Source organism: Paroedura picta, chromosome 8, assembly GCF_049243985.1.
Source record: "Paroedura picta isolate Pp20150507F chromosome 8, Ppicta_v3.0, whole genome shotgun sequence".
NCBI lineage: Eukaryota > Metazoa > Chordata > Lepidosauria > Squamata > Gekkonidae > Paroedura > Paroedura picta.
In genome coordinates this window covers 29717613-29735887 of record NC_135376.1, presented here as the reverse complement: position 1 = coordinate 29735887, position 18275 = coordinate 29717613, and the positions used below count along the sequence as shown (strand labels likewise).

The 18275-nt window shown below is 39.9% G+C and overlaps 1 protein-coding gene across 11 annotated transcripts in view; it reads right to left on the bottom strand.

Annotated features, from left to right (window-relative positions):
* Positions 1–18275, bottom strand: part of DOCK10 (dedicator of cytokinesis 10) — a 181492-nt gene that overhangs the window by 56935 nt on the left and 106282 nt on the right. For all 11 annotated transcript variants that reach the window (XM_077348873.1, XM_077348874.1, XM_077348879.1 and 8 more), the window contains exons 12-19: positions 14715–14933; positions 13117–13239; positions 12203–12285; positions 9518–9640; positions 7908–7987; positions 5366–5553; positions 3903–3968; positions 2526–2618 (exon numbers count right to left, since the gene is read on the bottom strand). In XM_077348873.1, coding sequence (XP_077204988.1) covers positions 2526–2618; positions 3903–3968; positions 5366–5553; positions 7908–7987; positions 9518–9640; positions 12203–12285; positions 13117–13239; positions 14715–14933 — 975 coding nt within the window. The remainder of the gene's footprint in view (positions 1–2525; positions 2619–3902; positions 3969–5365; positions 5554–7907; positions 7988–9517; positions 9641–12202; positions 12286–13116; positions 13240–14714; positions 14934–18275) is intronic.

The window sequence follows — 18275 nt, the reverse complement described above, 5'->3', positions numbered from 1 at the left end:
TCAACAAACTATACTCAGCAATTTTAACACCCCAGAGCCTGGAATGTCTAAGGTTCTTATTCTATATGAGAGTCCTGTGGCACTGTAAAGTCTAACAGAATCTATCCCAACGTAAGCTTTTGTGAGTTAGAAAACCCTTCATCGGAAACTATTTCCTTTTTGAGGAAGTCTCAGATGCCCTCCTCATTCAAAGAATAAAATGGCATTATCTTGCTTTCTGCTTTCATGAGAAAGGCTTGAAGTAAGAAAGCTCTAGGTCAGGGGTAGTCAAACCTGTGGTCCTCCAGATGTTTATGGACTACAATTTCCATGAGCCCCTGCCAGCAAACGCTGGCAGGGGCTCATGGGAATTGTATTCCATGAACATCTGGAGGACCACAGGTTGACTACCCTCTCTAGGTGACAATAAAACCATTTTTAGCTTACTAACTGATTCATATACTTTAATTCCATTAAGAGAATAACAGCAACATTGACATTCTGTTGTTTACTAATAGGCACAAAAGTGTCAAAATCCACTTGACTAAATTATGAATGGCAATAAAGGTGTTGCTGTGGTAACAAATTGGCTGGCAGTCTTTGCAACTGTCCTGAAGTGGTAGTGTGAAATGGTAGGCAGGGAAAAAGTATGAATTCTATGATTATTGTCTACTGCCAGCAGATGAAGGTGGGGCTTTGCTTTGGAGGTTTTTGTGTTCTCAGAGTCTAACTGACCCTCCCCCCATTTATTAAGATGCCTTTGTGTATGTGTGGGTGTGTATGTAATTATGTGGTCTATGTACATATGTCTTTTTTAAAGTTTGTTTTAATGTTTTAATCGGTCACTACCTTGGGGATCCCAACGGGTGGAAAGATGGCACAAAACTGTTTTAAATAAAGAAAATAGAAATGTTTCTATGCAAGCAAATTGCATTCAGCTCATGGCAGCTTATTTCCAGTTGAACCTACCAGAAGCTATAGCAAAAAGGTGCACCAAGCTGTTTCTACACGATAGCTACAGTTTTTATTTGATAGCCATGAACTGATTGGTGGCCCCGATCCATAGACAAGTATGAAGTAGCAGCAGGACACATATAACTCCAACTGCATGAGTCAGATGGCTGGTGTCAACCACTGCAGTACGCGATGCTGGAGCTTTCATTTGGGGGTAAACCAGTGGTGGGGCAGTGAGGGTGCTCTGCTCCAAGTGCAAGGGATAAGGGTGTGCGCTGACATACCCCAGAACGAATTCAAAGTGAAGAGAACCTGATGAGACAAAGATTTCAGGACTGCAGCACAGAGATCATTGGACTAAAAGCTTCCTCCCAGTTCTGTGCTTCTGAACTGCCAGGCAGGGTTTAGTGGGCTGCAGGGCTTTGAAAATGCAGCTGGAAGGCAGCTTCAAATCAGCTTCAAGGCACTGGAGTTGTGCAGAGGAGAAGTGCGGCGGTTGGGCTGTGGAGCTTTCCGGGAACTAGAGCCAAGCTCTCCTGCCCCATTAGATCCATTATTACGTCCCATTCTCAAGCTCTTGACAGGGTGGGATTAGAAATGGGCTGGTTGCAGTGAATTAAAAGAGAGCAGCCCAGGAGAGTTTTTTTTTTCAGAATCACAATGTTAATATTAAGGTCACCATTTCTCATTGTAAATCTTGTATACCCCCCCCCTTCTTCCCTCACAGTCCCTTGCTTGCTCGCCATTTTATACTTGAAATAAACAGGCCTTATCACTGGGGAAAGACACAGTCACAAGCAAAACCTTTAAGGCCATATGTGGTCTGGGCCTGGCATACCTGAGGGACAGTCTAGCTGAGTATGCTGCCCCTCCCCCACCTGAAGTGCACTTAGCTCAGCCAATTTGAACAGACTGGTTATCTCCAGCCCTACAGAAGTATGTCTGGCCTCAACCAGGGCCAGGGCCTTTTCGGTGGAATGAACTCCCAGAAGAACTGCGGGCCCTTCAGAAACTTCCCCAATTCCAAAGGGTCTACAAAATAGACTTCTTCTGCCAAGTTTTAGTTTGGGGGCCGTAAACGACTAACCATACTATCAAGTGGACCCTTCCCAAGACTAACCCGCTTCTGGAGATGGAGGGATACAGAAACAAATGATTTTTCGCTGATGCTAATTGATGAATTTTAACTATTTTAAAATTTTTAATGGGTAAATATTTATGTATTGTTCATTTTAATGCTGTGAACTGCCTCAAGCAGGTTATACCGGGAGAGGTGATATATAAATATAATTTTAAATGACCCAAAGGCAGGCTTTTTTGGATATGTGTTCAACCATTTGATCTACAATCTGTGAATATGCTGTATTCAAGATAGGGTACAAGTATATATCTGTCAAAGAACAAGGGAACATAAGTTACTGTACAATTAAACAAACATTCATGCTTGCTAAATATATCCTGAGTAAACCAAGCCTTTAGAATTGTAATGACAACTATTATTGTAAGTTGCCTTGAACCATGAGGAAAGGCAGGATATAAACGTTTTAATAAACTAACAAACATTTAAGTAGTCACAAAAAGAGTAAACTGACCTCATCATAGAAATCGGGATTCTGTGAATGATGTAGTACAGCGGTGTATGCAGCCGATGTAAACAGTGGTCCACCAGGCTTCCCATATATACACTGTTTAGAAACAATGTGCTTTAGGATACATTTTGTGAATGAAACATATCAAAATGGGGCTAGAACTTTCAAATGTTGTGAATGAAACCTATAACTGCTCTTTAGGTTACAGCTTAGAAAGTGTTGACAGACTGAATCTTCAACAAAACTTAAATGCGGTGCCTATCAAAATGGGGCTAGAACTTTCAACTGGAAGGTAGGTGATAGATGAGTCCAGGCTGGCCATGATCCAATGAACTGTGAAACTAATTCTATGGATACAAGAAGGCTTTAGACTTCTTCTTCTCCAGCCAGTGTCCCACATGCATCACGGCAAGTTAGTTTGCAATAGAGGGGAATTTCAAATGCAACTCCCCGAGTTATGGGGAAGTGTGGTGGACCCTGACCCAAAAGTGGGTTGCAAAACCTGTAGAAGTGGGTACCAGGCTTTTGCAGTTTTATTAATGTGCATGTCTCCTGGGGGGAGGGGTTGTTTGTGTTTTGCTTAAGGTGGGTAACTGCAGGAATCCCAGCCCTAGCCATCATGCACCAAGGCTTGATTTGGCTGAAGTGTCGCTTCTGAGTTGGGAGCCAGAGCTGGCTTGTCCTCCTTGGCCTGCTCAATTGCCTCCCTCTACCCAGAAGCCTTGTGAAGCATGACCCTCTGTGGAGCTTTTCAATAGCTGAATGGTTAAGGGCCAGCTGTCAGCTAGCTGCCATTAATCCGTTAACTCTTTATAAGGTGCAACTGTCACCCCACTGGGCCTGATGGATGCCGCACTTAACCCCATGGGGGTATGAGGAGGAGAGGGGCATGGTGTTATCTCCACCCGCTATAACAGTAAGCATATCAAGAACATTTTGGACTTGTGAGTCACCATACCAAAAAGATTGGGAACCAGTGGTATGTTGGATGGGGGTCCAAAGGCAAGACTATCACAACTGACAACTAATGCAAGTAAGTTAAAAGGCTGGAGTTTCTATTCAGCCTTCTCTAGCATGTGTCTTCTAGCGAAGGGAGACGACAGAAGTCGACATCATGCTAATCAAACTGGAAAGCTGTTTTATCTCATATTGCGCGCCATCCCCCTTCCACAATTTCAATGGTTCAGTTAGCAAAGTGACACTGCAGAACTGGCAGTTCCAGAGATTATTATAAATGGTTATTATAAATGATTGCTATGGAAACAGCAGTAGAATATATTATACTGTCCACCTTTTTAAAAAGAGCTAGATCAGAACAGTCTTGTTTTCTGAGTTTCTAAAGAAATATCTTTTGACAGTCCACTGAATAGCCATACTCACCTTGACTGGCTTGGCCCCTTCTTCATCTGAACTTTTAAATTCAATGCAGACTGTTATATTCCGGGCCTGTAGCAGAAAAGCACAAATGGAAATAATTAGCTCAGGAAATTATATGCTAATTAAAGCTGTGTGAAATATACTCATTTTATTCCAAATCTGGCACTGCATTGCCAAGTGGAGAATGATTGGAGCCCAGTAGTGCCAGGAAGCCAGAAAAGAATTTGGAAATATTTGAACTTGGCGTCTGCTGACTTGTAGGAATTAAATCAGACCATTTTACCTATAGCCTTTCTGCATTCAGATCCAATATATATTAATGTGAAAACTGGTTCATTTTAAAGATTTGCATCTCTAGTTCTCTGTTAATACTTTTGCTTCATGCCCAGTGCATAGTTAAATTGCATTGATTTCAACTGGAACTATCTGTGTGTATGCATCCTCTCTTTGCAGTAAGTCCCAGTGCATTCAATTTAACGTGATTCTTATAATCAATCCTGATCCCATTATTCTGCAACCACTCCCTCCCCCATTTTGAAATGGAACATTACTTTTATTGAAATAAATATAAATTTTAAATTGAGTAGAAACATAGCCATAACTAACACTTAATCTCTGCCACAGAAATCCAAATAAACTGAACAAAATCAATGGCAATTAATTTAATGCAAATATATATATATATAATTAAGTGCCAAAGACGAAGTGAATTCAGAAGTATTCTATAGATGCAACAAACTAAGGGTCTATACATCTGGGCCTAATCCACACCCATAGGATAATGCACTTTCAATGCACTTTAGAAGCAGATTTTCCTGTTCTGGACCCATTATGCACAGCCGCTGAAATGGCGATTTCGGGTCACATGGAAAACGCAGAGGGGGAAGAAGCGAAGCAAACCGCTTATGCACGGGACAGGACGCAATGGCGGCAAAACCCAGAATAACCCGATTATGCACGCGGCGCCCCCACCGCCGCTTCTGGTTGCACCCCGGTCACCCGGAAGCAGCGCTTTCTTCCGCGTTTCGCTAACACGGCTTTTTCGGCGGCATGCACCGAATCTACGGCTGGTTGCAGCCAGCTCCATGTGTTATCAGTGATTTTAGTCGCTGCCATTCCACCCCGAATGTGCGCTATCTGCCCCGTGCATAATGGGCCCTGCACAGGAAAATCCAGCTGCCAAAGCACATTGAAAGTGCATTATCCTATGGGTGCGGAATGGGCCCTGGACTGGTGATTATTTGGTGTAAAATAGTGCAATGAAGCAGTAATTTATTTCCTGCCCTACTGATGCAGATTCCTGTATGCACAATAACACAAAACAAATAATCAAACACATCTCTTATTCACTGGAGATCTGAATGTGAAGAGAAAAGGTAGATACAAACTTCCCATGATTCAAGGCTGTCAGTAGAGCCTCAAATCATATTAAATTATTTAGACTTTTGTTCTGAAGCTGGTCATACCTTATTGAAGCATTTTTGGCTATCGTACTTCAGATGTTTGGGATATATATACATTTGGTTCTTATATACTCGATAAGTCTGGGAGTACTTTGTGGATTGTTGGACAAATTCTTCCACTTCTATTGCTGGCTGATATTCCTTGGTATTGTTAAAGGGCTTGATTGGAATAAAAGAGGATGTTACACAATCTTTAGAAAGAAAGAAAAGAGAAAGATCCTTAGTCATGACCTTTTAGCTGTTAAAACTACTGTCCAAGATTTAGATTTAGTTCAGGGAACACAACAGAGCCCCAGATCTTCTCCCCTGCCATCAACACAATGGTGCTTATTCTTATCTCTGCATGGATTTCAATTACGTTTTATTGATGAACCCTTGACATATATGACTGAAAAACACATCTCCTGGGATAATCTCACACACAGCTACCCTCCACTGATAGCCTTCTTCTCCTTGAGGTGACTTTCTCTTAGAAAGGTCCACATAGCAACAGCTAGGTCATAGGTTTTCCTCATGGCAGGTCCTATCCTCTGGCATGGCCCAGGGCAACCCCATAGGCTGTATTTAGGATGATGTGCAAGACAGTTCTATTACAGAAGGCATTTGAAGGCAGGTGAACTGCTGCAGAAGATTTAGCTGTGTGTTTCTAAATCTGTGCATTTTTTAATCTGTTAAATGATGTTTGATGTTTTAAGGCTTTGCAACTTGCAGTTCACTGACAGCACCTTTCAGGCCACGGAAATATGTCAAGATAAAAAGGTAAAGATATTCCCTGTGCAAGCACCGGGTCATGTCTGACCCTTGGGGTGACGCCCTCTAGCATTTTCATGGCAGACTCAATACAGGGTTGGTTTGCCAGTGCCTCCCCCAGTCATTACCATTTACCCCCCAGCAAGCTGGGTACTCATTTTACTGACCTCAGAAGGATGGAAGGCTGAGTCAACCTTGAGCTGGCTGCTGGGATTGAACTTCCAGCCTCATGGGCAGAACTTTCAGACTGCATGTCTGCTGCCTTACCACTCTGCACCATATGTCAGGATAGAAATGCTTAAAATCAATAAAATTAAAATATTGGACTAGATTCTGTGAATGTACTCTGCCAATGACAAATCTTTCCTCTGGTGCAGTAGGCCACCATTAGTGGGAAAAAACAAATAATCAAATCTAATTAAAACATTTATTATTTATTATTTTTAAAATACATGTTTAATACCAAAAATAAGCTTTTTGATATATGACACCCCTGAAATGACTTATTGCCTGAGACCGTCAACAGGTCCCCCTTCAGACATCCCTCCATGGCCTGAACCAGTCTGTCCTCTTGGGGGCCTTGGCTGGGTTCCGTTCCTGTTGTATTGTTTATGATCACTGAAATTGTGCTATTGGATTGTTGTTGTTGTATTTGTTTATGTTATGTACTAATTCGTTCGATGTATCCTCCATATTGTATGTAAACTGCCCTGAGCCTTATGGAAGGGCGGTATAGAAATCAAATAAATAAATAAATGAATAAATAAATAAATAAAAATGCCATATATACAACACCTCATCTAATGCCTATTTGTAGGAGCTTTGATTTGAAGAAGAGTTGGTTTTTAAACTGCACTTTTCACTACCCAAAGGAGTCTCAGTGGCTTACAATCCCTTCCTCTTCCCACAATAGACCCACTGTGAGGTAGGTGAGGCTGAGAGGGCTCTGTCAGGACTGCTTGGTCAGAGCAGTATTATCAGGGCTGTAATGAGTCCAAGATCACCCAGCTGGCTGCATGTGGAGGAGCAGGGAATCAAGATAGAGAATAGTCACTTTCCTAAGACCGCCTAGTGATTCAAGGCTGAGGCAATGATTTAGATTGCAGACTTTCAGTCTTACAACCAGTCACTATGCCACACAACTATTAATAGTCAAAGAAAGCAAAGGTTTCCTTAAACACATGCCTTCAATTAAATAACCATGTTGAATAAGTAAGTTTTTCAAATAGGAAATAACACAAGGCAGTGCGTAAGAACCCAAGCACTGGTCTGACCATTTTGGAAGAATATAGAAGGACTACCATCACAGCATATCATGATATTAAAAAAAACACAGCTGACTGAAGGCAGCTTCTCAAATCCCATGTAAGTTGCAAGAGAGGAAATGTGAGTGATTCAAGCATCTCCGCTCCTTGGTTTTAGGTCTTGTGTAGAAGGAGAGATGTGAACAAAGTATATCCTTACATTGGAGAATTCACACCTCTTCCTAATGCAAGTCACTTGTGTCCCATTTTTGTCACTTGAGTGGAAAATGTGAATAAATCTCCTGGTTTTTTTGCCCCTGAATGGCATATTTTTGACCCCATATGATGATGTAAGCTGTACATTAGATGCCAAACTGTACTTAGATGCAAAGCATATTTATAACCCTCCAAAAAAGTAATCCACTCTTATTTAAAACTATCATAATGACAATTAAAAGTGCTGAAGTTCAAAAAACCACATCCGTGTTTTACAATCCAAGTGTCTCATAATAATTGTAGCCCTCTTCTGCAGTTAAAAAATGAAATCATACTTGGGTGCTCCAAAGGTACACAGTCAACAGCAATGTCTAAACTGCCAGGGATGGTCTGTATTTTATTAATCTTCTCTGCTCTGCAAACATAGTAAAAAGAACCATTTAGAGGACAGATGGCCTACAGTCATCATGCAAAGTAAAATATAATTAGGGTTTTAAAGCATGAAGTAAACAGCTAAGTAAAACATTAATGAAAGCACTGAACTCTAACAAAGTATAGTTTCACTTTCAGTAACTAGAAGAAAAATGGCCTTTAGATAATTTTATTTCAAGGAAATTTTCAGTAGCTACTATTATGTGGCCACAGAAAATACCTCTGGGCAGAACACTCTGCATGACAGGTGGTTTCAGCTTCAGCAGATCACAATAAACAGAGACATAGAGAAGAATATAACTTTTACCTAGCTGACATTATTCCTATATCTGAAAGCTTTTTAGTGGAAGTTTTGGAATATATTACAAAGACGGTTTATGCACTGGAGGTTTCATGCCATGCTGGAGTTTTAGTCATGGCAGGTTGCCCCACCTCTTCCTGCACCCACACGGGGGAGCATTTGGCACGGTGCACCTCATCCGCCCCCGATTTGTGCTCCTGCACGGGAACTGGGGCAGTGAAGTTCCCAGGGCATAAACGGCCAAAGAGAAGTGTTGTTTAGCAGAACCAGCCTTGTTCATGTACAGGAGGGAGGATCTAGTGAAACATGAGTGCAAGGAATTTCTCTCATCTTCCCTCAGCAACTCTCGGAGACTGTTGCAAAGGCACTGCTGGGTGTGTTGGGGGACCCTCCTGGACATAGGGGGAGGCTCAGACAGGATAGGTAGCTGGACAAAATTGCCTCTTTGCCTTGTGCCAGTAGGACTTCTTCTGGCACAGGAGGCTTCACTGCAACAAGAGACAGGACAAATGATTCACACCAAGTTCTTCACTGCAGTTCCCTTGCCTTTTTGCCCATAGGGACAATGCCCCCATGTCCAGCAATACCTTTCTGGAGATCACAAGGAGCTGCTGGTAGAAGGCAAGGTTGCAAAGTTCCATTTCACAAGGACATTCTTCTTTGTAAACCTGCCTTCTCAAAAGGCTAAGTGTTGTTTCACTTGCCTTCTTCTATAACTCATTGCACAGGAGGGGATTCAGCAGATAAATGTAAAAAACAAAAGCTTTGAAAAATAAGGTCTTAATAAAATCAAACAGGAATTAGATAAAAGGAACTCTGTAACACAGACATTCCATTCTACCCAATACCAACTGACTGAAGTTCAACTTTTCATGGAGTTTACCGATACTCGCTAATTTTCCTTTCCTTAACTACCCTAAGCACCCAATACCTTTCTAAATACATTGGGCTTAAAAGGGTGTAGCAGAAGGTTGTACAATAACCCTATCAAACTTATTTCAGAAAGCAGAATAGTCATGTGGTCATAAAGTTTATTAATGTATCAAAAACAACTTCAGATTTCAAGCTCAGCTGGAAGCTCTTTTTAGCTGCAATAATTGTGAAGATTATTACAATTTTGGAATTTATTTCTTATTCACAATTAAAGCTATTGAAGCAAAGTAGTTAGAACTGTGCCATAGTCTTACACATGCTTAAGAAATCATGACTTACCTTCTGTATTCTGTTACCAATTTCAGTATGTCGTCTGTAGAAATTTTACTACTTTCCTGCCTAAACAAAGGTGAGAACCGGGAATCTCTGTCAATATTTCCATGGTTATCTTTAAAGACTGGCCTGCAAAGGAAGTGGAAACAATTTATTTATTCATTTGATTTATATACTGTCCCTCGCTGCGACGTCTCGGATACATATTAGATGGAAAATAATCACTCACTACTTAGCTCTTTAATGTAAAGTTTTCAAAACCATGAGTCACATTTACCCTTTTCCACTAGGTGTTTACTTCCAATATATTCTGATTTCTTCAACTCTGAAATTAAATGTGAATATATTGGACTTTCTGGAAAATATCCCTCTTAAAATTGTACTTCTTCCAAACAATCAACCACATTTTCAGTAGTTTTACAATGGTGTTTTCTATTCCTCCATATCTAGCTCGTTAGAGAAAGTTCTATTATCAGATTGTTCAATTTCCCAAACTTTCTTAGTTTCCGAATCCATTTGCATATCTGTTGTTGAATTTGGTGGCGGAACATTCTTTGCCAATGCAAGTTGGATTAGGCAGATATACCTTCATAAGGCATTTACAGACTCGGTTCTATAACTTTTGTATGAGAATAATAGAATGGAAGAGAAATGTGGAAAATATTTTGTGGGGAAAAAGAGTCCTGCAAGTACAAATTATATTTGCAAACTCTGGCAGCTGTGGTAGGAACATGAGAATGGGCGACTGACTTGTCACATTGTAATTCTAATACATGCTGTGCTTACAGTCTCTTGGGAAAGCAATACTGGGCAACACAGAAACTCTTAACTCCAAGCACTGGAAACCCAAAGGTTATGATGTAAACTATGGCAAGACAGTTCCAGCTGCAAGAATGAAATATTGTCAGAGTGTGAATGAATGACAGAATATTTTAAAATTACTCCACGGCTGTCAGTACCTGCTTTAAATGATAAAAAGGGAAATTTCCATATTAAATGGGAGGAGTGCTACTGCCAGAAATGAAAGAAGTGGAAATCACATTTAAAGTCCAAGATTTCTGCTTTTTATCACAGTGTGATGTGTGTGTCCAAAGGAAAACTCTATTTTCAGACTGGCACGTCTGCCACAGTATGTTCCACTTTGTTTTATATGAACTGAGTCAAAATTTGTGCACTAAAACAGATATATATTTGAACCCTTGCTCAGCTGGAAGGAGCCATTCTCCAAAGGAGAAAGTAAAATTTTAAATAGGTTTGAGAAACAAGAGTTTTCCAGCAAAGCAAGCCACCATCTACATTTAGTCAATTTTTAAAAAGAGGAGAAGGTGATAGCTACTCAAGTAAAATGGGAAAAGTGGTGGACAAACTGCCTTCTTTCATTTTGAGAACAATGTTTCTAGGAAAGACCTGGGCTTGCCATAAATGGCAGCTTGTGGCCTCATTCACACAGGTTCAATATAAAGCTGGTTTTGAATTGTACCTCTTCAGACTGCATGGGAAACACTCAAATTATTGTATTTCCCTCTACAACAATAAAAAAAATCTAGCAACAAGTGGATTCTCACCCATTATGGAGAAACACATTCCACATAATGGGTGTGGCTCTGCTCGTGCCGCTGCTGCCCATCTTCCATGCCTGGGCCTGGCCTCTTTTTCTTAGCATGAAGCTAGGAGGAGACTGGTAGAGGCCAGGGCAGCTGGAAGACAAAGGGATGCAGTGGTGGCTGGGCAGACCTGGCAATGAGCCCCCTCATACCACTGCTGCCCGTCTTTGGCGAAGGGCCTCATCTCTATTGCAGACTCTTTCATCCTGGCCTGAAGGCTAGAGAAGGACAGCATGGCACTCAGCCTTGGGAGGAGGCTGGGCACAGGGAGAGGACAAATGGGTGCGATGGCTGGGGATGGTGGCGCAGCAAGTGGGGCTCACAAATGAATGTCACATCCCTTATCTTTTCCATTACAGGAAGTGCACCAGTAAATGTGTTTCCACATCAATAAGCCCTGAACAAAATACACTAGATTTCTGTGACAAGGATTCTAGACTAGCCTTCTTCCTTATATGCTAGCTTTCAATGTGTAATGGAGTACCTTATGTGAACCCACACTTGCAGTTGCAAATGATACAGAAATAGGTATACCACCTAACTGAACTTTCTTAGAGATATGATGCTTTTCATAGACTGTACATTTCTCCAACTGCAAATGTAGAAAATCTGTTCAAACCTCACCAATACAACATATATTTGGATTTCATTCAACAGCGAAGGCGTCCAGGAGGGAGTATGAGATGGGCTTTGCTCGCAGCTCTGTTATAATTTCCATTACACCTTAAAATATTCCTGACAAATTTAACAGATGGCTGCTTATAGGAATTTGATGAACAGGCTTTCAGCTGTGCAGGACATTGATGAAACACCTTAGAGATCAGTACAATGAAGCTGGTTTTACTGGAAACACCCTTTTTTAAAATGGAGCTCTATCAAATATATGAAAATACTAAATAGAGGATTCTTTCTAATTGCCATTATTAATTCTGCTGCTCTTTTGTTCTATTTACTTTGGAATTACCACAATAATCCTGGAAATAAAGGCAGAACATTTGTACTGTCTTGTAGTTCTAAGTACAAAGCTCTTTCCCTTTCTTTAGACTCTATAACTGTTTAAAATGTTTGTAAATGGGCAACTACCTACCTTACAGACCAAGCAAAAGGCATCCTATATTTCCCCAATTTGCTGCAGAACTGTTTGTTGGCTTTTAATGCTTTCTGAGCCCACTAAGAAAAAGAAGAAAAACTGTTAATTCCATGGACAAATTGTGATCATTTCATAAACTTTATTCCAGGGGTAGTCAAACTGCGGCCCTCCAGATGTCCATGGACTACAATTCCCAGGAGCCCCTGCCAGCAAATGCTGGCAGGGGCTCCTGGGAATTGTAGTCCATGGACATCTGGAGGGCCGCAGTTTGACTACCCCTGCTTTATTCTATTGATATATCAGTTAAACATTTAATTATTGAAATTAAGCCATGATATTAATCATATTTAAATGACTCCACACCCATCAGATCTTTACAAAGAACAAAATTAGCTCCTCAGACAGCACAAGACATTTAGTAACCTCTAGATGACCATTTGCTCTAGTGGTTAGAGTGTTGAACTAGGGCAGGGAAGACCTAAGTTCAGATTCCCATTTAGCCATTAAGTCTATTGGGTGACCTTGAGCCAGTGCCTCTCTCTCCCTCTGTCTAATCTGCATACAGGGCTGGTGTGAAGATCAGGTGAGCATGACAAAAATATACGGGCTGTCCTGATGTCTTTGAAGGAATCAAAATGTGACACATTGCTGTCACACAAGTTCAAACACTTCTCACAATCCCTCTGCCAACTCTGCAGCTTCTACTATCTACTGCTGATTTTTAATGAAAGCAATGAGGAGTCTATCACTAATTGCAATAAGAGCATGCACAAAGCAATATTGTTCATACAATTAATAAACTGGCTCTGGCTCCATAGACTGCTATTAGCATTTGCTATTAGGGTTTTTCACTTACATGTTGACTTACGTACCTAGGATAGAAAAGGCATCAAATCTTTGAATTATATTACCTTGTTAGAGTCTGGGTTTCTTATGTAAGGTTCTGCACTGGAGGCAATGTTTCCCATCAGAACCTTTTCAATTTTTGCCACCAAAACAATTTCAGAATGGGGGTTACTTATGGAGAAAACTGCCTATAGATACGAGAGAGAAGTCAATAACAGGGTAGCAATACAAACACACTACTAAGCAAAAAAAACCCCCAAACTGTAAATTAATAATTAAGAAATCCATTACTACTAGAGTAATGAGATAAATTACATCAATAATTATATTGGCCTATGATGCATATCTAGAGGAGAAATTATTTCTGAATGAGCCAATGCTCTGGCATTAATTAGGAGACTTATATCATCTTGAAAACTGTCCATTTGTACACTAGTTTAAGCTTTTGTGGATGAAACCCACTTCATAGATGTATAAAGATGGATCCTCACTTTGTGGAAAGATACATAGTTAGTGAGAACAAAGCAGTCAGCATCAGAGTCAAAAGATCAAAAAAAAAAGATAAAAAATGTAAGCAGTGAAAAGTGTGAAATTTTATTATGTAAAATTCAGATATAGTCAAGTGGTGACCATCCACGATAGCAGTGATTAAGGTATAACAGACTGCATTCATAACTGCTGCTGTACTCTTGTCCTTTTCCCCTCATTGCTTTAAGGCCTAATTTCCCATGATATCTGACATCAGATATATTGGAGTTGTGTCCTTCCTGCAACAAGCCAGGATTCTAAACTGGAATTAAACCAAGGTTTAGAACCCCTATCGTTAAGGGAGCTCAGAATTATCCGTTGTCACTACATGCTGCCTATGGAATCTGTGTATGAATCAAGGTTGGGTTGCTTCCTCCCGATCAGGTAGTAACACATGCTCTCCTGAACTTAAGTACTTCTCTCTTTTTGTCACTCTAAAAGTCAAATAGTACAAAATTTAATGTACCTAAATTTTAAATTAAAAAGTAAGCATCTCTTTGCATTCACAAGCCTGGGAAACCTGTTAAAATTAATGACTCAAGGCTGACTGTTTATAACATGAGTAGATTAAATATCCATACCATTCTACTCTGAAGCGGAAAGTGCCTAGTGCCTCTCTCATCATTCCCTCAAGAGAGAGTGGCATTCCCAAAATTGGAACCCACTAGCAGGTGTGCCTATCATCAACCATGACTAGGGCCTTTTCTGGCTTCCGGTTGGAATTTGGTCTCTGCAGGCCGTGCTTCAGTTCCACAGGGCCTGTAAACAGAGCTGTTCCACCAGGCATTTGGCTGATGAGGGGCTCTGAAATTCTGCTACTGGACGCTCTTGGCTGTCCCCTCTGGTTGTTCAGCTGATTCCCTCCCTTCTCTTTTAAGCTCAAAGGACTGACCGTTTTTTAAAAATTGGATTAAGATTTTTGATGTTTTTATCATGTTTGCTTTACCATTATGTTTTAATTATAAATCTTATGGAGGATGTTTTAATTTGACAATTGTGAACGACCCAGAGCCTGGTCGAAAAAGCAGGAAGGGCAGTATATAAACTTAATAAATAAAAAATAAAATTACTTTATTTATAATTTTCTGTTTAATTTTCAATAAACAGATGCCTGTGCACCTTAGATACAAAGTACCTGTTTTGGATATTTCAGCCATTCTTCTGGAAACCCTCTGACATGTGGTTCATCCTCTTTGGCACCAGTATTCTCAATTGTACCATTTTCTATCAAAGGTGAAGAACCTGACAACATCTGTCTTACAAGGGTATGATTTAGATCTACATGGAAATCAGCAGAGATCTTTCTGTTTTCCCTTGTATCAAAAAGAGCTACACTCACAAAGAAAGGCTCGATCTGGAGATAAAAAGCAGATAACAGAGAAAATAAATTTCTTAGGAATATGATGTCATCAATTAGCACAGTACAAGTATTGCTGTTACAATCTAAAATTTCAACACAGAGAAGATAATAAATTAAGGTGAGAAATAAGGAGGCAGGGAAAAACTTGGGGAAAAGATGAGCTCATTGTTGTTACTGGTGCTGAGGCTTAGTTTCTGAACTGAAAAGAGGCTGTCTTAAAGTTGGGTTTTGAGGAAAGATTTGGCTTCCCATAGGTGTTCTGGGAGGCAGAGCCAGGCCAAAGGAGTTTTTAAAAGGACAGCAACCTTTAATCAGTTTATAACTGGTTAAGTAACTCACTAAATCCCAGTCCAATGGGGTTAAATTTAATATTTAAATATTTATTAAATTTAATCATTAAATGAGATTTAAGGATATTTCTTAACTTCTGATATTTATTTTTAAGAATGCTAGTGTAATAAAAAATGACAGAGGAAGTATTAATAATGAACTTGGGTTCCAAATGAGTAGTAACTTTTGTTTTTTACATTGAAGGGTACAAGATTACAAAAAAGAAATCTATGTTGTGGTTTGTTTATATACAAATACACAATCTGATTGAAAGACTTACTATAAATACCTTATACAGTACTTTGGAGAGGAAATCAATACAGAAAAACTCATATTTTTTTACAAAAATAGCAGATGTCAGATCTGGCTGTTCATGATATATTAGTAATAAGCTATTTTAGATGGCATTATAGATCAGCTCCATATGAGTGATTAATTAATTCTGGATTATTGAGATAAGAGAACAACAGGGCAGTTTTGGACTTGATTTTCAAATTCATATTAGCACTTTTAACGTACTATATACTTTTGGCAAATGCAAAAGAAACTATCCTGTATGTAAAGTGACCCACTGTCTCTAGAAATCCTTCTAGTTCTTCTATACCTATCTAAGATTGCTATGTGATTACTCCATTTCAGTCTTTGCACAGGGGATCTGTATTAGCAACTAACCAGAAATTCACAAATCATTATCAACAGATATCTGACAGAAAACAGAGAAACATCACTGATAAATTAACAAGACATTTATACTTAGGGCTTACCCCTTCCAACTCTATGATTCTATAAAATACAGAGTGCAAAGTACACTTTATGAACAACAGAAGAAAGTGACTGAAACATTTCTCATGCTGCACCAGCAGCTGATGCAGGCTTTCCTACCACAAGACAGAAAGGGTGGGCTGTGTCAATCATTCCTAACGCAAGGAATAGAAAAAAAATATTTGGCACTTTCAGTAGTAGCAGCTGCGAAACGTGAACAATTCCCAGTCATGTAAAAACCCCAGCAAGTCACACTGCCATCACTTTGGATTAGATTTTAAAGAGCTAGGGTCAATGCAGTCGATGCATTTTATCGGAGGGATAACAGTAATGTGTATAGGATTTTCAAGTCTTCAAAGTACTTTATATAGACTGCATTTAATCCTTACAACAGCCCTTTAAAATATGTCGGTAACAATATTGCATGTTCACTGCAGTCATCTCAGGGCTCTCTCAACCTCACCCACCTCACAGGGTGTCTGTTGTGGGGAGAGGAAAGGTGACTGTAAGCCGCTTTGAGACTTCTTCGAGTAGAGAAAAGCGGCATATAAGAACTCTTCTTCTTCATCCTTGGAGGCCCTGCTTCATTTGCCCCCAACATCTGAGGGTAGATGGCTTTAGAACTCCCTCTTCAGGGAGATCTATCTATCTCCCACGACTGGTGTGTTCCACCAGCAGGTGAAGGCTCCAATAACTGCTACTGGTCCTCCTTCCTGATTCTGGTATCATTTATGTTTTTAATGATTTCATTTATAATTTTAAATGTTGTTTTTAAAATTTGTTTAAATGTTTTAATGCTTTTGAGCTACCTTAGGGATCCTGCTTGGGTGGAAAGCCAGCATAAAAATGATTATAAAATACATAAATATTGCAGAGGCTAAGACAACTGAGGTTTAAGAGGGCATGCTTAGGATAACCACGGGTGGCTAGCTCAGTGCTACCTATGGCAGAGATGAGACGGCAAATGCAGAGTTCTTCATTTTAAGCTTAGTTTCCTTGCCATGGCATTGTACCAACTCCAGTATGAATTACTTTCTTTCCATCTTAGTATTGTCATATACTTTAATCCATGCTTCTGGTCCTTCATGATGGCCAGGCAGATGTAATCTCTACCCTCGTCTCTCTATTATTATTATTTACATTTATATCTCACTGTTCGCCAAAAGCTCAAATATTCAACCAACTGTGCAAATCAAGGATTTCTTCTCCTGAGATTTTTGATAATGGCTTAAATGGCATGGAGAATTTCCAATGGGGGAAGGATTTCCATAAGTGGAACATTATTTACTTTCCTCCCTTTTCTTGCCACAACCCCAAATCCCCCTGAAAAGCTGCTCATTGAAGAAAGAGGAGGATCTGTGGGATCCAACTTTCACATCTCCCATCAGAATTTGGTACTGAAGAAGGGGATTTAACCCAATATCCTTATGTTGTGTGCCTAACAGAATCAACACATAAAGCTGCCTTATACTGAACCAGATCACTTGTTCCTCAAGGTCAGGATTGTTTACTCAGATGGACAGTGGCTCTCCAGAATGTCACAGAGGTCTTTCATATCACCTTCTACTCAATCCTTTTAACTGGAGAGGCTGGAGATTGAACCAAGGCCTTCTGAGTGCCAAGCAAATGCTCTTCTACTGAGCCATAGAAGTTCTTGCTATGATACTCCATTTGTCTATGATACTCATGTCTATGATACTCTACTTGGGGCAAATAGCAACTTCAGTATGTTGATATACGAGATTTATACCAGGAAATTATTGCAAGGTTAAATCCCCTCCTCCAGCATCATTCTCAATCCAATTAAGTACCTAGCATCTGCTGTTAATTAGAGACACATGGTTCGATTATGAATCTTCAACATCTTGGCTAGATTGGCTGGTAGAAAAACAATTCTGCATTTTCCAAATTAAAGCGTTGATACTGTAGCTATCTTTTTGCCAGGTCTTCCATCTTGCCAAAGAAGTATTGCTTGGCTTGCACTGAATAAACACTGCTGATGTCATCTGCTAATGATGGAAATCAAGAGTCTTGTCCAATGTCTCACCTACCATGAAAGCTGAACAGTCAGAACATAAGTGATGTAGGCTGCAATCCTAACCACACACTTCCCAGGGACTCACTTCTGACTATATTTGCATAGGATTTTACTAGAAGTCTCTTAATTCCTCCTTCTTACCATATACACTAACGTGTGAAAATTCTAATTGTTTTGTGATTTAATTTTCATTATATTTTATTGAG